Source organism: Corvus hawaiiensis, chromosome 1 (assembly GCF_020740725.1).
Source record: "Corvus hawaiiensis isolate bCorHaw1 chromosome 1, bCorHaw1.pri.cur, whole genome shotgun sequence".
NCBI classification, from domain to species: domain Eukaryota; kingdom Metazoa; phylum Chordata; class Aves; order Passeriformes; family Corvidae; genus Corvus; species Corvus hawaiiensis.
The window spans coordinates 44,523,117-44,547,710 of NC_063213.1; the positions used below are offsets into that span (position 1 = coordinate 44,523,117).

The window sequence follows — 24,594 nt, forward strand, 5'->3', positions numbered from 1 at the left end:
ACTGTCTGTTCCAACACCGGGGATCAGGTGCAGTGGTCTGGTGGAAGGCCCCAAAAATGAGTCTGGGGGTGCTTTGGGGTCTTTGATGGGTTATGACACCCTCTAAGCCATGACAGCTGCCTCTCACGCCAGCGCAGTTGAGCCAGTTCTGCCCCACAGGAAGGGATGAGCACCTTCAGGCCCAGGTGTGAACACGAGTGTCCTGAGACCTTCCCTGGGAGGGGAGATTTACACCTGGCCCAGCTGTGTAAGGGAGGACACTGGCATGATAAAAAGCATTATCCCACCTCAGCAGGACCTGCTTCTTACTGGCCTTTTCCCTTATCTAGCTCAAACCCAGCTTGTTGCCAAACAAAGGTCAGTTTGTTGTGGCCATCCTCTGGTGGTGGGTGCACCCGGGCTGTTCTTATGCAGATGTTTCCCACCACACACACCCAAACCTCTCCTCTTGCCCGTCGGTGGTGGGGTGCAAACACAGCCTCAGTGAAGCCCCTGTAGCTTTTCCAAATGGGCAATTGCTTGAGTCATTAACCATCCACATTGCAGTCTCTCAAAAGGAGAAGACCTCGTCAGAGATGATATGGAAAAGGCTGAAGTACTCAACGTTCCTTTTGCTTCAGTCTTTACAGGCAAAGCTTACACCCAGACCTCTGCTTGTACCAGGGTTGTTGGGAAGGAGAGGGATAAGTAGGAGCAGGGCCAGCACCTGCTGAGATGCTGGATGTACTCAAATGCACAGAGCCAGATGGGTTACACTGAAGGTTGCTAAGAGACACAGCTGACACGCTTGTCAGGCAACTCTCTATTACCTATGAAAAACACTTATCACACAGTCTCCAATTGACTGGGAAAAGACTTACACATGCTCATTTTTAAGAGAGGCAAAAAGCAGTGCTTATGTGCAGTCAGCACCATCTCAGTATCTGGAAAAATGCTCAGAGCTTGTCCCCTTAGCTGGGTGAAAGCTAAGAAAGCATTCAAGAAGATTTGACTCAGATTTACCAAGGGCAAATTATATTTGATAAATCTGAATAGCTACCGTAATGAAAGGTCTGGTCACGCAGCTCAGGGGACAGGATACAACACACCTTGAGTGTCCTGTGGCTCCTGGCACCACCCCCCGAGGCACACACACGTTAGTAAGCCAAGGCCAGATGGATGGTTGGAGCAGTTGAAAACTGTCTGGGCAGACAGAATTGAAGACTTGATGGCTTCAAGTTGCTTCACTTTTTGGCTAGGAACACTAAGAGTACCCTGGGGTTGTTATTGGGGCTGGTACAGGTCCATAAATTTATCAGTAACTTGGATGATGAGACAGAAGGTGACCCCATTCATAGCATGGTGGTTGGAACTGGATGATCTTTTGAGGTCCCCTCCAGACCATTCTATGATCAGCAAACTTGTGGGTGATACTATGTTAGAGTAGTAGAGCTCCCCTTCAAAGGGGAACTGAGAAACTGCAGGGCTGGAAAGCCTCATGACAAAGGTCTACACCTGGGACTGGCTTAATCCAATGTGAACAACTGTCCTGCTCCAAGCAGGAATTCTGACTGGATGACGCTCAGAAGTGCCTTCCAGCCAACATATCTGTGATTTTAAATGCTCAAACAATATTCATGTTTGGAAGATCAAACATTGACTATGTATTCCCTTTCTAGTGGTAAAGAAAGGGTTCTGGGTGGAGAATTTTACAATCTTTAATTAAGCCTGTTTGTTCACAGGTTTATTTAAAAGCACATTAAACCCTCACACTTCCACGTACCCTACATAATACATCTCTAAAGAGTAAAGAAAGTGGAAGACACTCAATGTGCACTACAGTGGAAACACGGTGTGAAGCTTCAAAACCACACACTCAAACAGCTATGACAGAGAAAGATAAACTGACATGCACAACATTCAAAGTTAGTCAGAACCACCCTTCAAGTGTAGGAACAGGTTCATAGAGAGCCAAGAGATATTTCTCATTCCTTGTAAATCTGCTTTTATTTTTCCTAAAATGGATTACCATAAGTCTCTATCATGCATCATCCCCTATCAAATTATATTTATTTCCATGATGCAGTCCATTGCTTCTTTAAAGCACTAATATTTTACTTTCATTTAAATATCTTTTCCCTCATTCTTTTAAGGCATGTAATTTATTTTCAGAATGTTTTTCATTTTGAATCCCTTGAAATGGCACCGATTCAACTTGTTTATAACTAATCAGGCCTATACTCTCTAGGATTTCACTAACAGCTGCATTGGCTGGTCACTTAATAATCTGTCCTGTTTGTCATCTTGTATGAATGAAGGCAGAGCTTCCATAAATTAGGCTGCTCAGAAATGGAATACACTTACAGTGACTATTCAAAATGCCCACTTGCAAGCATAAGAAATACTTCCTGCAAGTTTTAACTGTCCATAATTTTTAATAGTTTTTCAGCATTTAATTCCACAGCAGCTTGCAACTTTTAAAAACAGAATTACTTAAAACTCTTTTACCACCAGTGAGCAAAATTACTTCAAATTTTTTTCCCACAGCATCACAGAGTACTTAAAGTGTACTTAAGTGTTTAAACAAAACACTTCAGCACTTTCTACATCAAGTGTATAGAAGCTATTAGAAGCTATTGATAACAAAAGTATTAACAATCTCAAAATACTTTAGGACAACAAAGTACACATCTAATGAAGAAGTCACATTCCTCTACCTTGGCATATTATCTATAAACCCAGAGTGCTCAAAAATCACATTTTCTCAAATTCATGAGGATCACTTTATGATCTGGAATCTTTCAGATAGCACATCAAGGTTATAGACATCTACTACCAACCTGAAGTTCAATATCAATACATAATCTTGGAAACAAAATAAATGCCAGCCTAATTTTATAGTCACAGCTGAAAGATCCTATTGATACAGACTACTTTAAGGCTGAGTCTCTATCCTAAATTAGAAATAACTCTCTTGAACAGTAGTTCAAGATACTTGCTCCATTTATATTACCATCACTCTCAAATCATGAAAAACATAATAAAAATCATTTGCAATTTTTACCTTGCAACCAGTAAATTCCAGAATGTCTTTTAATGGGTCCTGGTTCTCCTCTACCACATACAAGTGTGACTCACACCTTTACAAAATGTGAACAGCTTCTGCCCCATCTGTCACCTCTGTGAGCTTTTCACTCATCCAGCTCTTTGGCAAGTCCCTGCCTTCCATGAAGTGCAGTGTTTCAGCCTCCCAAGCTCCTGTCAGGTGGGATGTTCTCCCTTTATTGTCATCTTACCCAAGCCAGTACAGGAATAGCCACTCCAAATACCCTCTTTCTTCACAGAGGTTGGAAGGGACCACAGTGGGTCATATGGTCCAACCTCCCTGCTCGAGCAGGATCATCTGAGAGCACGTGGCACAGAATCGTGTCCATGAAGTTCTCAAATATTAGTGAGGGAGACTCCACAATCTCTGGGCAATTTTTTTCCAGTATGCGGTCACTTACACAGGACAGTTCTTCCTCATATTTAGGTGGAACTTCCTGTACATCAGCTTCTGTCCACTGCCTCTTGTCCTGGTGGTTGGCACCCCCAAGAAGAGCCTGGCTTCATCCTCTTGACACCCACCCTTTACATATTTACATGCTTTTATAAACCTCCTTTGCTCCACAGAGAGAAACGAGCACTACTTTTCACAACTCCTTCCTCTCCTCACTTAAAACCAACGAGCCATTCATTCTCCATCCTCTCTGATCCACTGGCCCTGGTTTAGTATCGCGTGAGATGCATGTCTGCGTCTCTTCTTTCCCCCAGTCCCACATCACTATCTGAAGGGAGAATTACTTTTAGTTCACCCGTGCAACACTTAAGTGCAAATTACTACGTAGGTCAGTGCGAGAGAGTGCAGAGGGAGGCAGCATGGGTACTTAAGCAAGCAGCACAGAAGTCTTTTTTCAAAAGCTATCTCTCGGTAAGACACCCCTCTAGACAAACAGTCCCTCCTACAGAAGAATTCACAGAAAACAAAGTTTTCCCCCTTTTCCCAGGACTGAGGCGAACACGCTGAGCTCTGGGAGGAGGACGGGGGGAGGAGGGAAAGAGGGGACGGCAGCTTTGTGCCCGGCTGGGACGGGGCGGCGCTGAGGCGGCCAAAGGGCAGGGGAAACACACGGCCAAGGAGCAGGGGAGAGCCAAGGGCAAGGTCGCGGCAGTGCCCGGCCGTTCCCTCGCAGCCTCTGGGGATCGCCGGGCAGGCCAGGGCTGGAACCGGCAGCGCCATCGGCCGCAGAGGGCGGCCCGGCCACGGCCACGGCTTCCGACCGGCGTGAGGGACTCCCGCCGTAAGGAAGGGGCGAGCCGGAGGCACTTGAGCGCGCTGGCCCTCAGCCCGCCGCCCCTCACCCTCCTCTCCTCTCCCCTTCCCTCCACTGCCTCCTCCCCATCCGAGCCCACCCTGGGATCCCGGGATCCCCCGGCCCGCTCCCCACTGCCCCTACCCGCCGCCGCATCACGTGACGGGGAGTCCCGCCCGCTTGCCCCGTCAGGCGCCGCCTCTTCCCGTCCGCCCGTCCCGCTCCCGCCGCTTCCCGGCGCCATGGCCGTGTTCCACGATGAGGTGGAGATCGAGGACTTCGAGTACGACGAGGAGACCGGGACCTACAGCTACCCGTGCCCCTGCGGGGACCGATTTCTCATCACGCGGGTGAGGGACGGCCGGGCAGGGCGAGGGGGAGAACAGGGTGGTGCGGCCCGTGGGCCGCGCAGGCGGCGGGGCCCTGACCGCTCTCCCGGGGCTTTTACAGGAGGACCTGGAGAACGGGGAGGACGTGGCCACCTGCCCCAGCTGCTCCCTGATCCTGCGCGTCATTTACGACCAGGTGGGTGCGCGGGGAGAGCAGTGGGACGCGGTTCCAGCCTGGTTCCTCTGAGTCCCGGTTTGCCGCCCCATGCGGGAAGCACGGGGCAGCGTTTAAAAATCCCTGATTTGGGACTACGTTTCCTGCCTGATCTCTTGTTATTCTGGTCTCCTTCTGCCGTTTTGGGGCTTTAAAACACGCGTGCCTGGGTGGGCGTGGGGTAGGACACAGGCGGGACGAAGTCAGTGATGTGAATGAAGAGCTCTTGTGACTGACTCCGGCAGCCCAGGCAGCAGCCTGGTAGCTTTTCTCACCTGGTGGGCAGATTTCGGCTTTCAAGTTTTGGGAAACAGATTCATACCACTTAAAATCACTCTGTTTTCTAGCCTGGCTGTATCTCGTGGTGTTTTTGAGGTAGAGGAGATCCAAAACCAATGTAAATCGCCTAAATCCCTGCTTGCTGTCTTTAGGAGCAGTTCATGCGGGATGAAGTCGTGGCAGAACCTTTGCCAAACAAGGAATTGGTCAAGTGCTGATGAATGCATCGTGGACTGTGCTGCTTTGGGATGAGAAAGTATGGGGATGGTGACTGCGGAAAGAGATGTGGTCCTCCTCCTAGAAATGCTTGCTGCTGTGGGTTACAAGTGCAATAATTGTCTGTCTTCCTAACATGAATGAGGGTTTTCTGGGACATCAAACACATGAATGGGTTTTGTTCCAAGGGGTTATACTTCAAAAAAAAAAAAAAAAAAAGTTGCTCTGTGTATTCCAGAAGACTTGAGAAGACTTGATTATAATCCTGATTTACAGCAGGTCAATACACAGATGAAGAGTGTGGAGTTGGGAAAATTACAACATTTAGTCTAGCAGTGGCTTCTTAGCCTGTGGAAAAAAACAGGCTTTGTGTGGTTATATGCGAGTGTGAAATGGCATAGAGAGCTGAAATGTTGGGAGGCAAGACTTAGGAGTCCTTAGGACGCAATGCCATACAGAGTTGACACAGTGCAGCATCTCCCAGGATGTGTGCTTGTGTTCTTCGTATGGGCAGAAAACAAGAGACCCAGAGCCAACATTTACCCAGTGCTGGTAAATTGTTTTTACTCCTGTAAGCACAAGGAAGGTGCAGTTGTCTGTGTATCTGCATTGGGGGCAACGCTTGAGTTGGGGCAGATTTGTTTCTTAAATTGCTTCTAATGTTGCTTTGAAAGAACTTTGGTAATTGTTGCCACATGACTCTGACATAATAGTGATAATACTTTTATGGGTGTTGTGTGAAATGGAGTCAACTATTTTTTTACCTCTGCACAGCTACTAATGTGCAAATGGACTGGAACTCGAAGTGGGTTGTATTTTACCCCTATTTTCTCAAAAACTTTGTGGTTTCACTGTTGCAGTAGATATAAAATGGGCTGCAGTTCTTTGTGCCATTTGTAGTAAATTTCTCAGCCTTCCTTTATTAGATTCTGTCACTTCCTGGATAGGACATGCACACATTTCACTGAATTAATAAAGGCATTTTTTTAATGTAGAAAAGAGGTGGGAGAACCTACTCCACACTGATTCCACGACTGCTTCTTGAATTACAAGCCACTGCACTTAAAGATTTTTGTGGTCATTCCTGTGTTTTAATAGGCTTTGACATCTATGTGGCTAAATTTGGGGGGAAGTACCTGTTAAGAGTTTATAAGCTATTTTGCTCCAGGCACTAAAGATAAGCAAGTTTTACTGGATTCTTGCATTTAGTTATTTTTGTTCTTACAGCATTCTGTGAATGTTGAACACTGTAGTTATTTTAAGAAAAGGAGAGAAAAAGAAAACTACACCTAGTTGGAAGTTTCGAATGCAGTAAGCACAACCCTGAGTGTTTCCATGCCTAAACCAGGAGGTGGCACTCGTGTTACTTTGATATCTGTGCTTAAAAAAAATGAATGTTGTGGTACTTTGGTTAGCTATGCCTTATCAAATATTTATTTTGACTATTTAAATAAAGATGTTTAAGATTCCACCAGTGGTTATAATGGGCCATTACTTATTCTGTTCCTGCACCAGCCACAATGATTGCCAGAGGTCTTGAGTTGCTGCTGCTGGGTGATGATAGTGGAAGCTCTTCAGGCTGGTTAATAAAAACTTTCAATCTATCAGTAGATGCTGTAAGGCAAACTTACAGAAACCCTACCTAAGCCCCTGTTCAGATTTCTAGTGCATAAACACCTTCATGATTTTTCCACAGGTGTTCTAAATAAAAGGAATTATATCAATTTTCAAATGCAAGACCAGGGAATGTATGCTCTGATGTAATGCATCAAAATGAGTTGCCAAGTGTATCATCTCTAAAAATGGATAGATTTTGCAGAAATCATTGACCAGATTTTGTTATGTAGTGAAGGTCAGGCCCTTCCTGACTCAGAAAACTTGTGTAGAGAATTATTTGTGCTCTATATGGTTAAATTCCTGCATGGTTGTAAAAAGCGTTAATCAATTGAATTTTGCTTGGCAGGTGCCAAGTAAACATAGCATGTAACAAGTTTTTAATTGATTTTTAGTTGTGTTTCGCACTAATCTGAAATACAGGTATTGGGTTTTTCAAAAGTAATTTTAGGAAAATTAATTAGTTCATTACATCAGTTGGGACTGTCAGTGCTTGAAGTTTCTTACCTGGTGTGAATTGTAGAACGCAATTTACATGCACATTAAAATTACTTGATCACATAGTGTGTACATCAAAGCTTTAACAAAGTGTGCATGATATATACTTTTCTGGAGTTTTTTTTACAGCATACAACAGAAAGGTGGTGTGGCTGACTGTTAGAAAAGGATGTGGCCACATTTGCACACATAAATTACTTTCAACTCTTGTCTCATTTCAGGGTCTTGAGGGACTCAAGACAGTAGTTGCTGTTCCTTGCAAAAAGGAGGCAAAACAAGGATGGGTGTCACGTTTCTTTCTTTTTGTTGCCCTTTGAGAATCTGAGAGAGACATTTAAAAACCGTTGAGCTGTTCTGTTGTTTTCCCTTCTGCTCTGCAGAGAGGAGTCCTGCAGCAAGAGTTCATCCTTCATGAAAGCTCAGCAATGCTAAAGCCAAAGGGCTGCCCACTCTTGTCTTTTGTTAACTTGTAAGAAGCTTTTGACTCCAGTGATTGCAGTCATCTTTTAAAAATATTCTTTCATACTGTGTAATTCCAGAACACCAGTCAGGGCAGTCTGAGTAACCCATCAGAAATGTCCCTCGTCAGGAATTCAGTCACAAGATTTCCTCAGAGCGCCACAGGCTCTGGTCCCTCATGAGTTACTTGTGTATTACGTGCTCTTACAAACCAGTAGCTCACTTTTTTTCTCAAAAGGCAATTGTGTAGGACACAAAGAAGACTTTTGTTTGCTACTTGTATCTGACAAGCAGATTGATCATGTGTTTGATTAGGTCCTTGGGTCTGTACAGAGGAGTCCAGTGTGGTGAAAACAGCATCACGTGAACATTAATGGAGTACTTCATACTTGGTAGAGACTAGAGAGGGTGAAACAATTTATGATGAGTTTCAGATATTCAAGCTGTGAAATTTCTCATACTGTTGAACACCTCTGAACTCCTGTGTAACACTGAAAACAAGCAGTACGCTCTTGTTGCCACAATTTTATGGGAAGAAATGGAAGATAACTTGGTCTTCATTAAACTAAAGAGGCTTAGCCTCCCTGATCCGTCAGATTCTTGTTTGCATTTCAAAGAAACTTGCTGAGAAGGTCATGTACTTCCGGCTCATTGTGCCTGTATATCAGTGGTGTACATGATTAGTTTTGAATAGTTGCTCTAGAAGTCTGTGACACAGACCCTGGACCTTCAAGAGGTGAGGTCATTAGGCCACTAATTTTGCTGTTGCAGTTGTTTCATTGTCCATGTATCAGGGAAATTGTAGTGTCCTAGAGGACCCTTTATAAGTACCTTGACATATCTTCTCTCCATCACAGTTCTTAATTTTGATTCTCAGCACCAGTCAAAAAAAAAGTCTTCCTTGCAGAGCATCAGAGCTAAAGATCATTACACAGGTCACCAAGTCTATCTACCAAGAAGCAGATACTGATTAATTTCAAATAAACCAGCAAAATTTCATTTAAGTTAGTGAACTGAAAACTGCATATTGTCATGAAGACAAGCAGTTTCTGAATCTTCCATTTCCATCTCTTCCAATTTAACACTCAGATCATGCTAACTGTAGGGATAGGTATTTGTTACACTGAAAACTTCTTGAAATGTTTTTACAAATAAGATTTATCAAGATGTTTAGTGCAGTAGTTAAAGTTTGCCATGAATTTTCTCCTAGCAGTTCCACGTGGATTGCTTTGATTCTACTTCGTGGTAACTTAAAATGCTAATTTCTCAATATCTCTCAATAGTAGCCATGGCAGTAGTCAGAGGATCCTGTGAAGATGCTGGGCTCATGAGCCCTGAAACTGGTCAAACCTGGTGAGTGACAGAGGCAACAACTGAGAGAAGCTGTGCCAAGAGCGAAAACAGCTGTCACAGTGCCACCTGTGGTCAGGGAGGAAGTGGGTCAAAGGGACCAACCAAAAGGATAGAACCTTAAGTGACCCATCATCACTCCTTCCCACCCCTTGCTGTCACCATTTTGATCTGTTTGCACACCAGGTCACCTCTCCAAAATTCTTGGCAGCTTACCAGTCCAGCACAGGCTTCCTGTCATGTGCAAAATCATTGCTGTGCCATTGACCCTGTCAGTGCGTGCAGCCAGGCAAGAGAAGCTTGCCCTGAAGGTATGGTGGAGTGCAAAGGTCAGAGCACAGGTGCCCCATCCAAAGGTGGTAATTTTTAATTTTTATATCAAAACTGAGATACTTATCTTGTTGTTTGCTGAACCTGTTGGTTTAGGGAAAGATCCAACTATTAAGACTCAAGGTAAAATCAGCAGGAGCTGGCAATAAGTCACTTCTTCCATGACCTATTCAGGGCCTTTCCTGCTCCATGGCAAATGCTTTTATTTTGGTCTCAGTTGTCCTTCTGGACAAGTCAGAGGACAACTTTTTGAAACATTCAGTACTTCCAGTAAAAGATTTCCATCCACCAGAACACTAAATAGCTGCACCACTTCTTAGCATGATCTTTGTGGATGAACTCCTATGGTGTTTATACAAAATACCAATTTCTGGTATACTTTTAGTAACAATGACTATTTCACACTGCATAGAAAAAAATTACAATTTTCAGGGGAGGGCTTTTTTTCCCCCCCCCCCATCTTGAAAACGATACTATTTAGCAGTTTTTATTTCTGCATGTCTCTGATCATAGGCCTGTTGTTGATTCTTTCCGTGAAAATTTCGTACATATGCAACACAATACTGTCTTAAGGTATTTGGTTTTAGACAATAGCAAGACTGCAGCATAAATTTATCATTTTTATCACTCTATAATGGATTAGAACTGATTTTTTTGCCCTGTGACGGATGTTAAGATTAATGTTCATTTAATGACAAAAAAAAGTAGATAAAACATGAGCCCTTACTTATCCTACTTGCTCACTCATTAGGGTAGAATACATTTGACTTTTTATATTATGCAGAAGCCTCTGTGGCCCCCAGCGCACTGCACAGGTCTTCCCACATTGATGGGTTCTGGTGTACATCCCTTAGCTAGAACCAGACTTTGAATTTAGATATGTAAACAGTCTGGAGGCAGAGATCCAGACAAAACACCTGTCAGTCTCACAGTCTCTCTTGCAGAACTACTCAAGAGGGTCATTTCAGAGCCAGTAAGGAAAGCTTCTGTCCTGGAGGCTGAGCTGGACTGTGGCAGCAAAATATGTAAGTGCATCAGAGCAGGACTGACTGTCCCAGGGCAGACCAAGGTCTTCTTGGTCCCATCCCATCCCCAGCACTGCCCAGCAGCTAATGAAGAGTCCATGCAAGCATTTGGGGATACTTCCCTAAAACCCTCCCACACAATTTGAAGGTCATGGACTTTTTGAGACTGATGCATTATTGTTTAATACCATGAACAATACATATGTTTCGATGAATTTGTCCAATCACTTCTGGAATCCGCATCACGACTTAAAATCCACTGCATCCCATGGAAGGGAATTGCCCAAGTTAACTGTGCTTTATGAGGAGACATGTCTCATTGTTTCTTTTGAACCCACTGCACTGGGGTTCCTTTAAAGACACCTTTTGGATAGGAAGAGACAGTGTTCTGCTCTCAGCTCTCTAGCCTACTGAGGACTGTTTAGATTTTTTCCTTATTTTTCTGCACCATTTTTGAAAGGGAAATAAGAACTGTGCACAATTCTAGACCCAGGTGCATCATGCATACATTTGCATAGTGATATTTGTTCTTTGTTCTGCTCTCTATTTTCCAAAAATTCCTAACATATGGTGTTCTTTTTTGACACTTGGTGAGCACTGGGCTGACATTATCTTAGAACTTATGTTTAATAAGGAAATAACTTTTTAGAATCTAAGGCTTAGAATAACCTTGTCTTTCTCCTTCTGTGTCTTGCTCATGGCCTAGGTGGTTTTTAGAAGACAAGGTGATCTAAGTGAGGTATCATGGGTTCAGGTGGTTTTTCTGCTAGTCCCTCCCACAACCTCCTAACAGCGGCTGATGAAGGTGTGCAGGCTCCATGCATTTTGGTAGCACTGTCCAAGACTGGTTTATCTCCACTCTTCCCATCATTTAGCTGGCTTTATTTGTTTAATATTGTAATATGTTACTTCCCTTCCATGTTCATTTTAATTAGCCCTATTGCACTTCTTATGTTACTTCATCTCTTCCTTCAAAGCTGCATCTGTGTGCCTCTTGTATTTCCTTGTCTCATGGCTTTCCTCATGGTTATCTGAGTTTTCTGGGCAGTGGCGCCTTTTATTTGAGTTGATGCAGTCTTTCAATGTGAGATTTCTTTTAGTTTTGCGTACACTGTATTTGCTTTCCTAAAAGAAGTAGGGATACTGCCCAAGATGCACATATGAAATTGTGTGCTTTTTGAAAGGGCAAAGAATATTTTCTTTCATTCAAATCTACTATTTCCTTGTAACTTTGTTTTCTAGTATTGGCCCTCAGGGGGAAGTCTTAGCCTGAATAAATCATGAATGATAAATGTGATAGACTGAAGGATTCTTGCTTTTCCTTGTGAAGAAGGGGTTAATTATAACTCACAGTTTCTCTCCTCTTGCAGAACTACTCAAGATGAAGCTATTTCTTGGAAGAATACCCTTAGGAAATTAGTGACCTAGAATGAGTTTGGCATAGAATTGCCTTTTAGCCTTAACTGTGATATTTGCTACTGCTGTCTCCTAGACAAATGGGTTTTGACAGGCTTTGCAAACAGCCTGAGGTCAGAGCCTACGAGCTTTCCTTGGGCAAGTAAAAGCTGTGGTGTCAGGAACTTAATATGTTTTTTGAGACAAACATCAAAATTCCCAAACCTGGGGAGGGTGCACAGTGGGGCAGTGACAGGCAAATGCAACCCCTCACAGGACTGGGAAAAGGACATGGCAAGCAGCTAAACATGGTCCCTGCCAGGGATGGTTCACGAAGTTCAAGCTCTGCTTTGAACTGGAATGAAGACTGTATTTTTAATATCCCTTGACATAAGACCCAGAAGAGAGCAGGTGATGGCACACCAAACTGGCACCCTGCCTTGGGCATCAAAATATGCTTCTGTGGCCCCTACACCTCCACCACAAACTGCTTAGCTACCTAGAGGTGGGATTTTGCTGTGATGAGCAAAAGGGTGAGCAAAAGGGTGAGCAGCAGAGAGGCCTGATACCTAAGCTTTTCCTGTGTGGATTTCCTCTATGCACACTGAACTGAGGGTAGTGGGGCAGCCTGGGGGGATGCATGATTCGGGGCCCACCTCCTCCTACTTAGTAGAGGAAGGATTTTCTTCCCATCCCAGCTGTTTGTTCAGGCACTAACCTCAGAATTTGTTTCTCACTCGGTAAATCTCACAAGTATCCCAGTAGTTAGGACTCTTTGGTTATCTCCTGTGCATACACAGGTGGGGGGTGATGTATAGGAGATGCACACTGGAAGAATTTATTCTGGCCCCTAAAAAACACTCTGACTCTTGCAGATCCTTAGATCGTTTTTTTTTTCCTTGATACTTTTTTTCAAGTCTGAGATTTTCGTAACTGAAGGAGAATTCAAATAAATCAGCAACCAGAGTAAATGCCAAGCAACCACAGTTAAACTTTGTCAGTTTTTAGACTAATAGACCCCCTTCTCAAGATATTGTGCCTAACAGGATTTGATTGTGCTTTCTTGGCCAGAGAATTTCTGTCAGTACTTCTGCCAAATGCACGGTCTCACAGAGGGAGGATTTGATAGAGATCCAGGTTAAGTCAGCCTCTTCATTCAGAGACAGTGACTGCCAGCCCCACACAGGCTGCAGCAGGGCCACCCAAATGTCGAGTTTCCACTGAGGAAGGCCAAGTTCCCCATATTCTTTTTTATTTTTGCAACCGTAGCAGGGCTGTGTCCTTGGGTTCTTTCCATGCCAAATAAAGTGTCTGCACATTTTGTCTGGTTCAGTTTTGTACGGTTGAGGCCTTTATAGCAGAGGCACCTGCAAAAATAGAACTCTGAAGAAACAGATTCATTTCTGACAGGTTAACCAACCTGAGGAGTAGGAAATTATTGTGCTAGATCTGTAAATACATTTGCAGCTTGCCTTGCAAGGGCAGCTTGTGAAAATTAAACTGGCTGGGAATATCCTGAGCCCTAGGCATAGAGCACCCTCTGAGACACAGCTTATATAAAATGTTCCGAGGCAGATCCTGCCATCCAGCACAGCCGTGCAAATCTGGAGTAATGCAGGCTTTAGGGATGTTACTTCAGATCCACTTCACCCAACAGAAGAGCAGAATTTAAATGAATTACCCATGAAGAGAGAATAAAGAACATGTGCAGTAAATAATACATTTCTGGGTTTTTTGCCCTTCATGACTCTCTCTCATAAATGTTTCAGCCTCAGTCTGATTGCTGCTTCACTGTGTCAGCCAAAAAACCAGACTGAGCAAGTGCATTTCAGTGTCATTCCCATCTGAGGCTGTTATGGCTCAGGGAGAGACAGAAGCACAGACAAAACCCTGATTTCTAAGAGCACGACATTGTCCTCACCAGAGCCATATTTGAAATGCCTCATGACACATTCTGTGACGTCCCTTGGTCAGATACAGCTCCCATTTTGTTTATTTTTTATCTCTTGCAGAACTGAAAAATAGGTAGGAGAGAGGGAAAGCAATTGTAAATTCATAAAAATCAGTTTGGTCCCAAAGTGTCAACTGAAGTATTTCATCATTTATGAAATAATTAATTTTATTCTGAAGAAGTCAATATGACATCTCACAGTATTTCTCACCCTGCACTATCCTGCCACCCAGGCTGGCACTTGACACCAACCTTGTGTAATTTTGGCTCCTCCAAAATCTAATTTCTCAGGGGATGTTATGAGTATTTTTTTATATTTTCTTTTTTTTTTCTTTACATTACAGTTGGATCCTTTCTATGCACTTATTTAATTCAGCTGTACAATCTCTATTACAATACCCTTCAAATGTAAGATACCTGATTGGAATTAGCCTCTGCCACCATAAAGTGACCTTGCTTCATGAGGTCAGGCTGTGATTCCCACCACTGGATGCGCCTGAACATTCCCCTGGTGTGTTACGCATGTTCTTGATGTTCCTGAGCAGTTGTCCAACACTAACTCAGGAGCAAAATACCTTGCTGAGATTTGAGGAGCCACATCCACACCTGAAATATCCTTTTCAGAAAATCTGAAACTACTCAGTTTTATAGTCTACTTTCTTACTGAGCCGACTGCCTTATTTTAAACTTCTCAAATGTGTTTTATCAATATGAAATACTGTTTACTTTTGCTCATTCTTGCACTTTCCAGTCTTTACCATGCAGATTCTTTCCGGCATTTTCCCACAGATGTAGCATTTTGTAATTCATTGCTTGTGACTGCCAAGAAATGACAATTCCAAGACTGTCCATAGTAAATGAGATGAACCTCTTAAAGAGGGACAAAACCTCAGCTACAGATTTGTGCGTCTTTCTGACATGTCCAGCTGGAAAAATCTTGGTCTCTGTAGAACAGATGACCACCTGTACATTATCACTGTGTGAGAAATACCTCTTCCATCTTGTCAATTCTGCTGGTACTTGCTGTGTTCTCCATTGCTGTGTCTTTCTATTGCCAAAACCAAGAAAAAAAAGAATACGGTTCTCCTGTGTTCTAATGGATGTAGACTTTTTCCACATGTAAGGGTTTTACTAATTTTGCTATTTATTTTGCAGGTGTGTTTTAAACATTTTTAATAATAGAGTTGCACTGATGAGACCTATGCCCTTTTTGCAGCTTAATATGCTCTTCTGTTCAGAGAGACAAATCATTGGCCTGGCAGACCTAAATCCACAAAGTTGAGGGGTTTTAACAGTACTGGCACAGGTGCAATGATCTGGCAAAGGGGTGCAGAGAAAACCCAACCCAATTTTTTTGTTGTCAAGAGTCAAAATGGGAGTTATCTGGAAGGACAGGGTTTCATGGTCTGCACTACATTTCCAATCTTTATCAGTCTTCCTACTAAGAAGCAGAAAATTTGTGGTTTTATCTGACATCCAGAGTCACCTTGAAACCCCGTAATGAAATATCAATAATTGAGGATAGCTGTTTGCTAAAAAGATTACTGACAGGTATGAAATAACAGTCAGCAATACCTATAAATATATTTTATGTCTTGGTCATTTTCCTGGCAGACTTCAGTCTTTCATTGAGTAGCAGCCCTGGATTTGAACACTTATGCACAGAAGAATAGTAGGATGTTTTTGGGGGCGCTGGAGGGGAGAAAGTGGAGCTTTTTTTTAAAAATCAGTGTACCATGATGTTCCTTGGTTAGCACAAAAGTGTAATTCCCTCCACAAGTGCAGAGGTCTGTTTCAGTTTATTCTTTTTGCAGTATGCTGTATATAAAGAAAAACAAGATGAGATAACTCTTCCTGGAGAAAATCCAGAATTTTAATTAAAGAAATGGCATTTTCACATTGATTTCTTACTGGCTGGAGTTCATGGCCATACTGCCCGTATTTGCTTTCGTGTTAAGAGCTTTCCAGATGACCTTCTCTACAAATGCCTTTTTTCCCTGCCACTAGAGGTCATAAAAACAATAAAGAATGGAGACACAACATACCCATTAATTTGGGACTAGAACATTTTTACAAGGTGGACCTGAGTCTGTGGTCCTGGAAGCCCCCAGGAGGGGGACAGCATGCGTTAATGTTATGCAGACTGAAGGAAAGGCATCAGAATTGGACCCAAAAGATTAGAAGTCACATTTCTCTACCTTTGCATGTTGTCTTTAAATTCAGAGTGCTCAAAAATCACCAAGTTTCTCAAATTCATGAGGTCACTTTATGACCTGAAGTCTTTCAGATAGCACATCATGGTTATGGACATCGACATCTTTTTTCAGGCTTCTTGCCTTTTAATTCATGTTTTCATGCTTTTCACTCTAACACAGTAACTAATTCAAAGGAAAAATGAAGGATGTTTGAAAATGGACATTCTTATCTAAGCTGTTTCTGACAATAGCTGTAACTTTATTTAAATCACTACAACATCAACATGAACCGCATAATATCTGTTACAGAGGCCTAAGACTGAGAATAAGACAGGTTTTTTTTAAAAATTACCTCACTAACTTCAAAACCCTTTCTGTAATTAATTGCTACTAAATGCAGCAACACCTGCTGGTAAAAGAAGTGGCCTGACTTTGAACTCCAATCAGAGATTCTCAATTGTTTGTTTTATGTACCTGGTTCAGTTCTGCTGCTGAGGTTGACAGTCATGTCAATGAGCCGTCCACATTCCCTTTTTCACTGCTCCCACTTCAGGAAGCAAATATGTTCAGTTCTACACATGAAAATGTAAAAAAGCCTTTCCTTGTCAGGCATGTCATTAGGAACCAGTACTTGCAACAGAAACCTGAGGCTGCTGTCATTGTAGTAGCCTAGTTGGGTTGTTCTGCTGTGTTCCAGTGCCATAAAAAGAAATGGACAGATGTACTTCGGAACTGAAATGAAATTCACTTCTTCCCATTTGCCTCTTTATTCTTTCTCTCTGTTAAGAATCGAATTATGATTTTCCTTGTTTTGCTGAGTCTGCGGTCTTTGCTAGCACGTAATTGTTGTAGACATGTTCACACGAGCTGGCAGTAAAGGTCCAGAAAAACAATTTTTTATCAAAATTTGCCAGTGTGTTGAAAGCAAGACAGCCCAGAGGAAAAGGTTCTTTCTTATGATGGGTGACAAGGAAGTAGAACCCAGCACCTTGCCATGGGCAGCCTGGCCTGGGGAACCTCTTTCATCACTGCCTGTGTGAGCATCCCAGCTCTGTTTCAGAGAGCAGAGAAAACAGTGGGTCTTGTTCCACACTGAAACCAAACTCAGAAACCTTGGAAACTCCTCAAAATGGAATCACCACTGTCTGCCAAGTCTGAGCATCATGTTACATCTAATCTTGAATGAAACTGCCAAAATTGTATATTTTTCAGAGAAGACAGACATCTTCTTGTAATTAGCAAATTATGGTCTCATTGTTCTTACTTTGCTTATCAAGTTATTTTCCAGTGTCAAGACCTATTTTGTTTCACCCTTTCCTCTCGTCGCTGATTTAAGAGTTGTTCTTGGCACTAGAGAATCTTAAGAGTTCTGTCACGGGCTGCACGCAGAAGGTTGTTCCAACAGCAGGAGCTGGACCCGAAACCATTCATTGTTTATGTAAAACTAAAAGTTATTTCCTTAGCATCAGCACCAGGCTCTGTTCCTGGGCTTGTGCGCGTGCGAATCTACGCAGACACCACAGACTGACCGCAGGTTGCTGCTCTAGGAAATTAATGTTTCCTTTGCTTCTGCAAACAGAGGAATCAACAGCAAACTGCCCTGAAGAAATGGCTCTTGCCAGTGTCTGGGAGCTTGCTATGGCAGCCAGGGATCCGTCAGCTGGACTGCGTGAGCTCAGGAAGCACCAGTGCTCAGCCAGACTAAGTGGTCTTCCAGGCTCTGTGGTTTGTTGACTGATTTGTAGGCGAAGGCAGCTCTTGGCACCACAGATGGTAAGTTTTTGATGAGTATGACACACAGAGAAGCTAGGTAAGACAACAAAAAGCCAGGAGTTTATAAGACAACTTGTCCAATGAGAAATTTCCTTCAAGACTTATTTTTTAATTGACGTGATGGGTTTTATGTGTCTGCCCGCTTGAAATATTTTGACTATTAAACTCTGTTCACTGCTGGGCTCTTGATTTCTAAGCAGGCAAATTGTGTGCTAATAAGAGGGAAAGCAGAAGAGGGTGACAGTAATGCAATGACCTGTTGTCTCTGTAGGGCTGTTTTGCATCAAACATTTTGGTTTGGCTATAGCTTTTGACCACTTTTGGTTTGCAGAGTAATCCCAAACTAGATGTATAAAGGGTGATTGACAGAAGCAGCCTTCCAATGGCTTGTACTCAGATATAAATATCTGATGTTCTCCATCTTGAACTCCTGATACATCAAAGTATCAGTTGATTTTCTTTCAGAGCTGCAATTAAATTTTTTGTGTAATTATTACATTAAATGATAAAAAAGAGGCTGTAAAAACCCCCAGTTTTCACCTAATAGCATATTAAGAAGTGAATAAAAAATACCGTGAAAAATACAATACTAAAGGATGTAATCCTTTAAAGCTCATTTATGCCTGTAACAATGTAAGTGACATTATTAGATTATTTGTTACCAGTCTGTAAGACTGAGGGACTAATAAATGCGAGAGCAATCTTTTGAGTAATTGCACAAAATAAGTTAGATATTTTAAAATATATTTGGTGGTTTTATATTATGCATATTTTAAAAAAGTTGATTACTTTCACCTTTTTCTCAATTCGTAACACAAAATTACCATTGGTATAAATAAATATCACGATAGTATTACCAAAGGTCATGGATTCTAGGAAAGGTCACTGTACAGCTACTTAGAAACTGAATAATGCATTCAGCCCTTACTTAGGCTGGTCTACCTGTAACTTAGGTTCAAGCTAAGAAGAACCTTGCAAACAATCCTGGCACCTGTATCTGTTCTGTGTCATGAAAATTATGCTGCAGCTTTCCAGCCTACTCAGCAGAAATTTATAGAACATTTATTATTAATATTAGAGTTAACATCTTAAAAATATTATAGAGACACTTCTGAAAATTTAAATTCTTATTCCTTTGGGACCAGATCATGCTGTAACACAGCATCCTACACAGTGGGGTCTCTCAGTTTGTGAACAAAGAAGCTGTCTTGGAAAAGTGTGCTGTTGGATTTAACTCATTTGAGGAAACTGCAGATGGTAGCAAGTTTGTTCTTGGCTGTCACCTCTGTGCCTGAAGCCAGATCTTGGGGGAATTGGAAGAGCTGGGCACTGGGGTTGGGCTCCTGGAAGGGATTTTAGCCTGGGGAACCTTTGGGATTATTTTCCTTCCACTTAACTCCAGTTTAAAATTTATATATGACATCTAAATTAATCATCAAGAATCCCTCCCTAATCAGCAGAGAAAGCAAGCATTTCTAGATAGTGATTTACTCATATTGGTTGAGTACTTGCCATTGGTTACCTCTGGAAGTGTTCTCTGCTCACCAGTAAAAGAAACTTAGACAACTACCTCAGTTGTGACTACTGTTCAGGCGGCCCCATTTAGCAGAGGTGAATCCTGTTCCATGTGTCTAAAGCATAATAATCCCCAAGAGTGCTAGCTAATTAAAAAAAAAAAAAATTAAAATTAGCAGCTAGAAAGATAGCAAAACTACTATGGCTGCTCTCTCAAGTCATGTAGCCAGATTGTTTTTCCAAAACATCCTTCCAAACCACCTGGTGAATAAGCAGCTGTGAGCTGCCTGAAGAGTATGCCAGAGTTCATGCTTTCCAGGGACTCTACATTTGGAGTCCTTATTCAGACCTTTCTAATGAAACCAGTGGAAATTATGGCAAAGGTCTGCAAAATCAAGCCCCCTCTAAGATGCTGGCAGGGGCAAGTCCTCCTGTACATTTCTGTAAGACTGTCAGGTGATGGCTAAATGAGGGTATTGTCACTGGATGCTTTCCGACTGGGTTTTTTGCAGACTAGCTGTGCTGCAGCATGAGGAAAACAAGGCATTAAGAAATCATAACACAATGAAGGAAATAAAAATACATTTTTCTGTTCACTGATACACTTTATTCAGGGCAGACACTTGCAGTTTGCATAGCTTAAAAACATGGACTTAAAAACATGTTACCTATTTGCAAAACACTTCTTTTTACTCTCTTCCAATATGTTTGCAGTTTGAATCAAACTGCTGGAGATAAAATGAGATAGTCAGAATCTGAAAGCTCTCACTCACATGTCACCTTCCAGCTGTTATGGAAACCCAGGCTGTTACTGTTCTTGTCTTAGATCCCTGAATATAGCTCCATTCCTTCCTGAGGAGATCAGTAATGGAAGCTATTGCATTTTAATCAGCAGACAGTATTACAGCTCAATGAACATCTCCAAGGAAGGACCTGGAAGCACTTACACGTGGACTGAGAGATACCCTCAACATTTCTGTGCTACAGGATTTAGCATGAAGGTTGATAAACCTTCTTTCCCCATTTAGACTTCAGGTTAACACATGGAGAGAAATGCTGCTATTGTTTCTCTGTGTCAGTGATGGCGCCTCACCTAACAGGACAAACCCCAATGGCCAGCCCCAGGGCCAACACTGACTGCGTCAACTGGGGCTCGGTTTAAAAGTACTTTGAATAATATTTCAAGTCTTCATTTTCTTCCATTTACCATGAGCTGGGAGAGGAATAAACCAGGCTGTTTAGTAAGGGCTGTCACTGAACGGTGACCTGCTCTTGAATCTGACCTTTTAGCTCAGCTTCATGGGTGGGTTTGGCTCAAAGCACTCACTGTGCCTGAGTTGCACAATTCAAAGAAACAGGTGGAGTTACACTCTAAGATATTTATTCGTGTTATGCTGGAATTCCTTTGCTCTTGCCTGAGGCTCTGCTTCAGAGGCCATCAAAGTTTAAACTGCTTCATTCTTGCATGAAACATTTTGTCCTTACAGTTTTCTCCTGTCACTGGGAATTAGTGGAACCTGAAATGTTGACCTTGTCTAAATACAGAACTGAAAGTAATTCCATGTTTTGTGGTGCTCAAAACATCATTGTCTGCTAGTATTGCATGAAAGTTGGGTAAAAATGAGGAAAACATATCAGCATCCTTAGCTGCCACTCTTTGTTGAGCCCAGTTCCATGAGGAGAAGAGTTTAGATGATGGATCTAACCACAGGGGCAAAGTCTAAATGACCACAATGAGGAAACAGTATTGGTACAAGCAACCAATTCATTTAAAAGGCGTATAGGAGAAAAACTAGGCAAAACAGGGATAGATGCTTTGCCTTTGGTTTTTTAAATTTGTGTGTACTAAGTTATGTTTATATTAGAGGGAAGTGTGCTCCACAATCCATGTCCCCTGGCTGCCTTAGTACGGAGACCTCCTAGACCACATTGTAGCTCCCTTCTGGCCCATGCTCTGGAATTTAGTTCCCTTGGAAACCAAACACACATTTACTCTGTTACTAAGTGAAACAAGTGTATTAACAATTATTTTCTAAATGGTACTGCATCATATATTTTCATTTTAGTTTTTGAAGAGGTATTAGGTAACATATTTTTCTATTGTACATATATCTACAGCAAACCTTACTTTCTAGGCTTTTATCATTATGTTAAAAAGTAGTATAAATGAAGATGTCAATGTCTCTGAAATTTAATTCCAAACATTTCCCCTCTAAAAAATATTTTCATTCTTCGTGATAAATATCACTTGTGTTCAATTACCATATTTGTATACACATTTTTTTAACATTTACCTAAATTCTGAAGGATTATATTCCCAGTGCAGTGTCCAAAATATAATAAATAATACATAATAAAAAAATCTGGCATACTTATAATTTAAAATAAAGGAATCACGTGTCATTAACAAAAGCATTTTACTCAGCTTTTATGCAATTAAAAAATTCTCTTTTCTCACCCTAGATTTGGGCAATGGTCAGGGATCACTTGGTGTTCTGGAAGAGGTTTCTACCATCCTCTCAGCTGAAAATTAAAGCAATTTCCAGAATGTCACCGGGAATTTTAAATGACACAGCAGAAGCAGTAATAGATTCTGATGCTATTAAAGAAAGCATAAGTGGTAATCAAGATGATTGGAGTGATGCCTGAACACAGTGTAGAATCTGTAGCACTCAAAGCAGGCAGACAGCTAGACACTGGGAGATGTTTTGGACAACACAACACAGAATGCTCTTTGTGTCTTCTGTTGTAACCAATTTTATATGCTTGGTACGAATTTATTATGATTTACTGAGAGCAGGTGACTGGAAGGCTCTGAGCAGAATATTCTGTTACTCCTTCCTTTCTCTAAAGTCTAAACAATGTGCTGTACATTTAAAAAACCTCACAATTTTCTGTCTCTTGAAAAGAATTCAAAACCTAAGAGAGTTTCACTAATGATGTCATTCTCCTTTAATATATACATAGGACTATAACTGATTTACACTATAAATCAGATGTGGTGCTGATGTGGGAAGACTCCCAAATCTTTGTTCTGTCTTAGCAGGCTCTTGGAAAGTGTTGTCATCACTGATTTTATCTTCAAAATGGACAGTACCTTAATGAGATACTGAAGTGGAAGTTTGCTTGGCTAGTGCATACTGTGTGAGACCATTCTTGTTACTTAACCTCATCTCTCATTCACTCCTTTGAAAGACAGCAGGTCAGCAGCAATGGAGGCTCTACAGAAGAAGCTTCTTTAGAAAATTTGGTCTTTTCAGGATCATCTTGAAGACCCACGACAGCAAGAATCTACACAATCTTCTTGGCTAAAACTGACAGCTTGAAAGACTTAACTCAAGGTGCAAGCAAATGGAAGCAAACCAATATTTTTTTCCTAGGTAGCCAGTGTTGAAACTGTTTCCCTTCACTTGCTGTTTTCAGCCAGTACTTCTGTTACTGTAACAATAATAGTAATAATAATAATAGTAATAAGCTCATCCCATGGCTTTACAAGAGCAGATGGATGCTGCTGATTCCTTCTATTCCCAAATAAGCAGAGAAGTTGTTACCCTCCTTACTACCACAAAAGTTTCCTGAGGAGTTGTCCTTAAATATAATTAAAACAACAACAAAAAAAATTGTTAATATTTCAGTCTCATTCTCTCATCCGAATTAGACTGTGGACAAGGATTTAAGGAAGGGTGTGCCAAACATTGAGGACTGTTAGTATTCCAAGTCAATTAGAGCATTTAGTGCCTAATTAACTGTTAATTTATGCTCTGTGTAATCTCACAGAGAGTAGAAATTTGGCTCAGGCTAATTGGAAAACAAAATTTTTGCTATTACATGTGGAAACATCTATTACTTTTATACATACAAAACCTATTTTGTTTTATATGAGTTGAGGGCACTGTAAAACAAGGCTAAACTCCTGTCCTAGTTTGGCTGGCTTCCTCTTACAATTTCAAAAGTCTCACATTTTTTCCTGTATCCTCAGTAGTCATAGAATATGCTGAAGACAAGCTGTCTGGCAGCCAGTTTTCCATGTTTCCTTCAAAGGGCAAACTTAACTGCCTTCTGCAATAGCAGAGTTGAGAATTTATTGATTCTCACAGTCTCTCTATTCCCTGCTTCACAGAAAAAATAGAAATTTTAGCTAGAGCTGGATTAACCAAGAGCCGGGCTTTCAAATGAGAGGCATTCCTGACTTCCCTGCATGCTGCAGCAAACACAAACATCTTTCTTGTCCTTGCAGGAAATGGATCTTAAATCCCAAGCAGAAGTAATGTTACACTTTGGAGACTTGACCTCTTCAGAGACCTGTCATCATCTCTGACGTAGCCCATGGGAACGTTCAAATTGCCACACCTGATTTGCATTCTTGTTACATGCACACAAAAACAAGTCCTTCTCATCTTCACTCTTTCCTGCCTCTATGCACTTGCCAGAAAGGACATGGACAATCATTCCATTCTACAAGATGAAAGAAGAAGGGAAAGAAAGAAAAAATTAGAAATGAGGGATCTCCAGTAAAAGCTAGGCCATGTTTCAGAAAATTTCACCAGTAATGACTGGTTGTTCAAATTTTTTTACGCAATACTCCAAACACAATGACTGGATTTAGGTTTGTGCCCAGAGCGTGGTGAATATTCATAGTTCCTTTTGAAGCTAACATGAGTGGTAGGTGCAGAATGCTTTTCCACCACTATTTTTTCCCTATGGCTACAGGTTGTCATCAGCATCAACCTCAGTACTACAGGCCACAACATTTCATAAGGACCAATGCTTCCCTTAGGAATCAAACCAAATTACAGTAGGAACTGTACCAGATGATTGCTGCATCCCTACAACTACAGTAACTGCTATTTTCCTAGGCTGTCCCAGAGCGTGACATTTTTCAGTCTTGCTGAGAAGTTTGTGCTCTGCTGGGTGAAGTTCACTGAAAAACAGGGAATTCTTCTAACAGGAAGTTTTCTCTTCTCTTACAATGCAGGAGAAAATGTAATGATTCCCATTAAGAGCTTCACAAAGGGCTCTCATTTGGGAGGGGTCAGGATTTTCAAACCCTTCCTCAATCCGAAAGAAATGGGAAAGGATTTGCCCTGCTCTTATTTTCACAACCCCTGATTCTGATTCTA

The 24,594-nt window shown here is 41.8% G+C and overlaps 3 protein-coding genes across 7 annotated transcripts in view; 1 reads left to right on the forward strand and 2 right to left on the reverse strand.

Moving 5' to 3' along the window:
• OXNAD1 (oxidoreductase NAD binding domain containing 1) overlaps positions 1-4,575 on the reverse strand; it is a 19,863-nt gene extending 15,288 nt beyond the window's left edge. For all 3 annotated transcript variants that reach the window (XM_048302429.1, XM_048302422.1, XM_048302421.1), the window contains exon 1: positions 4,476-4,575. In XM_048302429.1, coding sequence (XP_048158386.1) covers positions 4,476-4,575 — 100 coding nt within the window. The remainder of the gene's footprint in view (positions 1-4,475) is intronic.
• Positions 4,567-22,974, forward strand: DPH3 (diphthamide biosynthesis 3). Of its 2 annotated transcripts, none has more exons than XM_048302456.1 (3): positions 4,567-4,681; positions 4,782-4,856; positions 5,306-6,840. In XM_048302456.1, the coding sequence occupies exons 1-3, from the start codon at positions 4,574-4,576 to the stop codon at positions 5,369-5,371; spliced, it is 249 nt and encodes an 82-aa protein (XP_048158413.1). In that variant the 5' UTR covers positions 4,567-4,573; the 3' UTR covers positions 5,372-6,840. The 2 variants fall into 2 exon arrangements, with proteins under 2 accessions (XP_048158413.1, XP_048158407.1); XM_048302450.1 differs by lacking the exon at positions 5,306-6,840 and adding an exon at positions 17,766-22,974 and having other exon boundaries at positions 4,574-4,681.
• GALNT15 (polypeptide N-acetylgalactosaminyltransferase 15) overlaps positions 20,059-24,594 on the reverse strand; it is a 31,839-nt gene continuing 27,303 nt past the window's right edge. For both annotated transcript variants that reach the window (XM_048302376.1, XM_048302387.1), the window contains exon 11: positions 20,059-23,929. In XM_048302376.1, the coding sequence (XP_048158333.1) occupies positions 23,783-23,929 (147 nt within the window). In that variant the 3' untranslated portion in view covers positions 20,059-23,782. The remainder of the gene's footprint in view (positions 23,930-24,594) is intronic.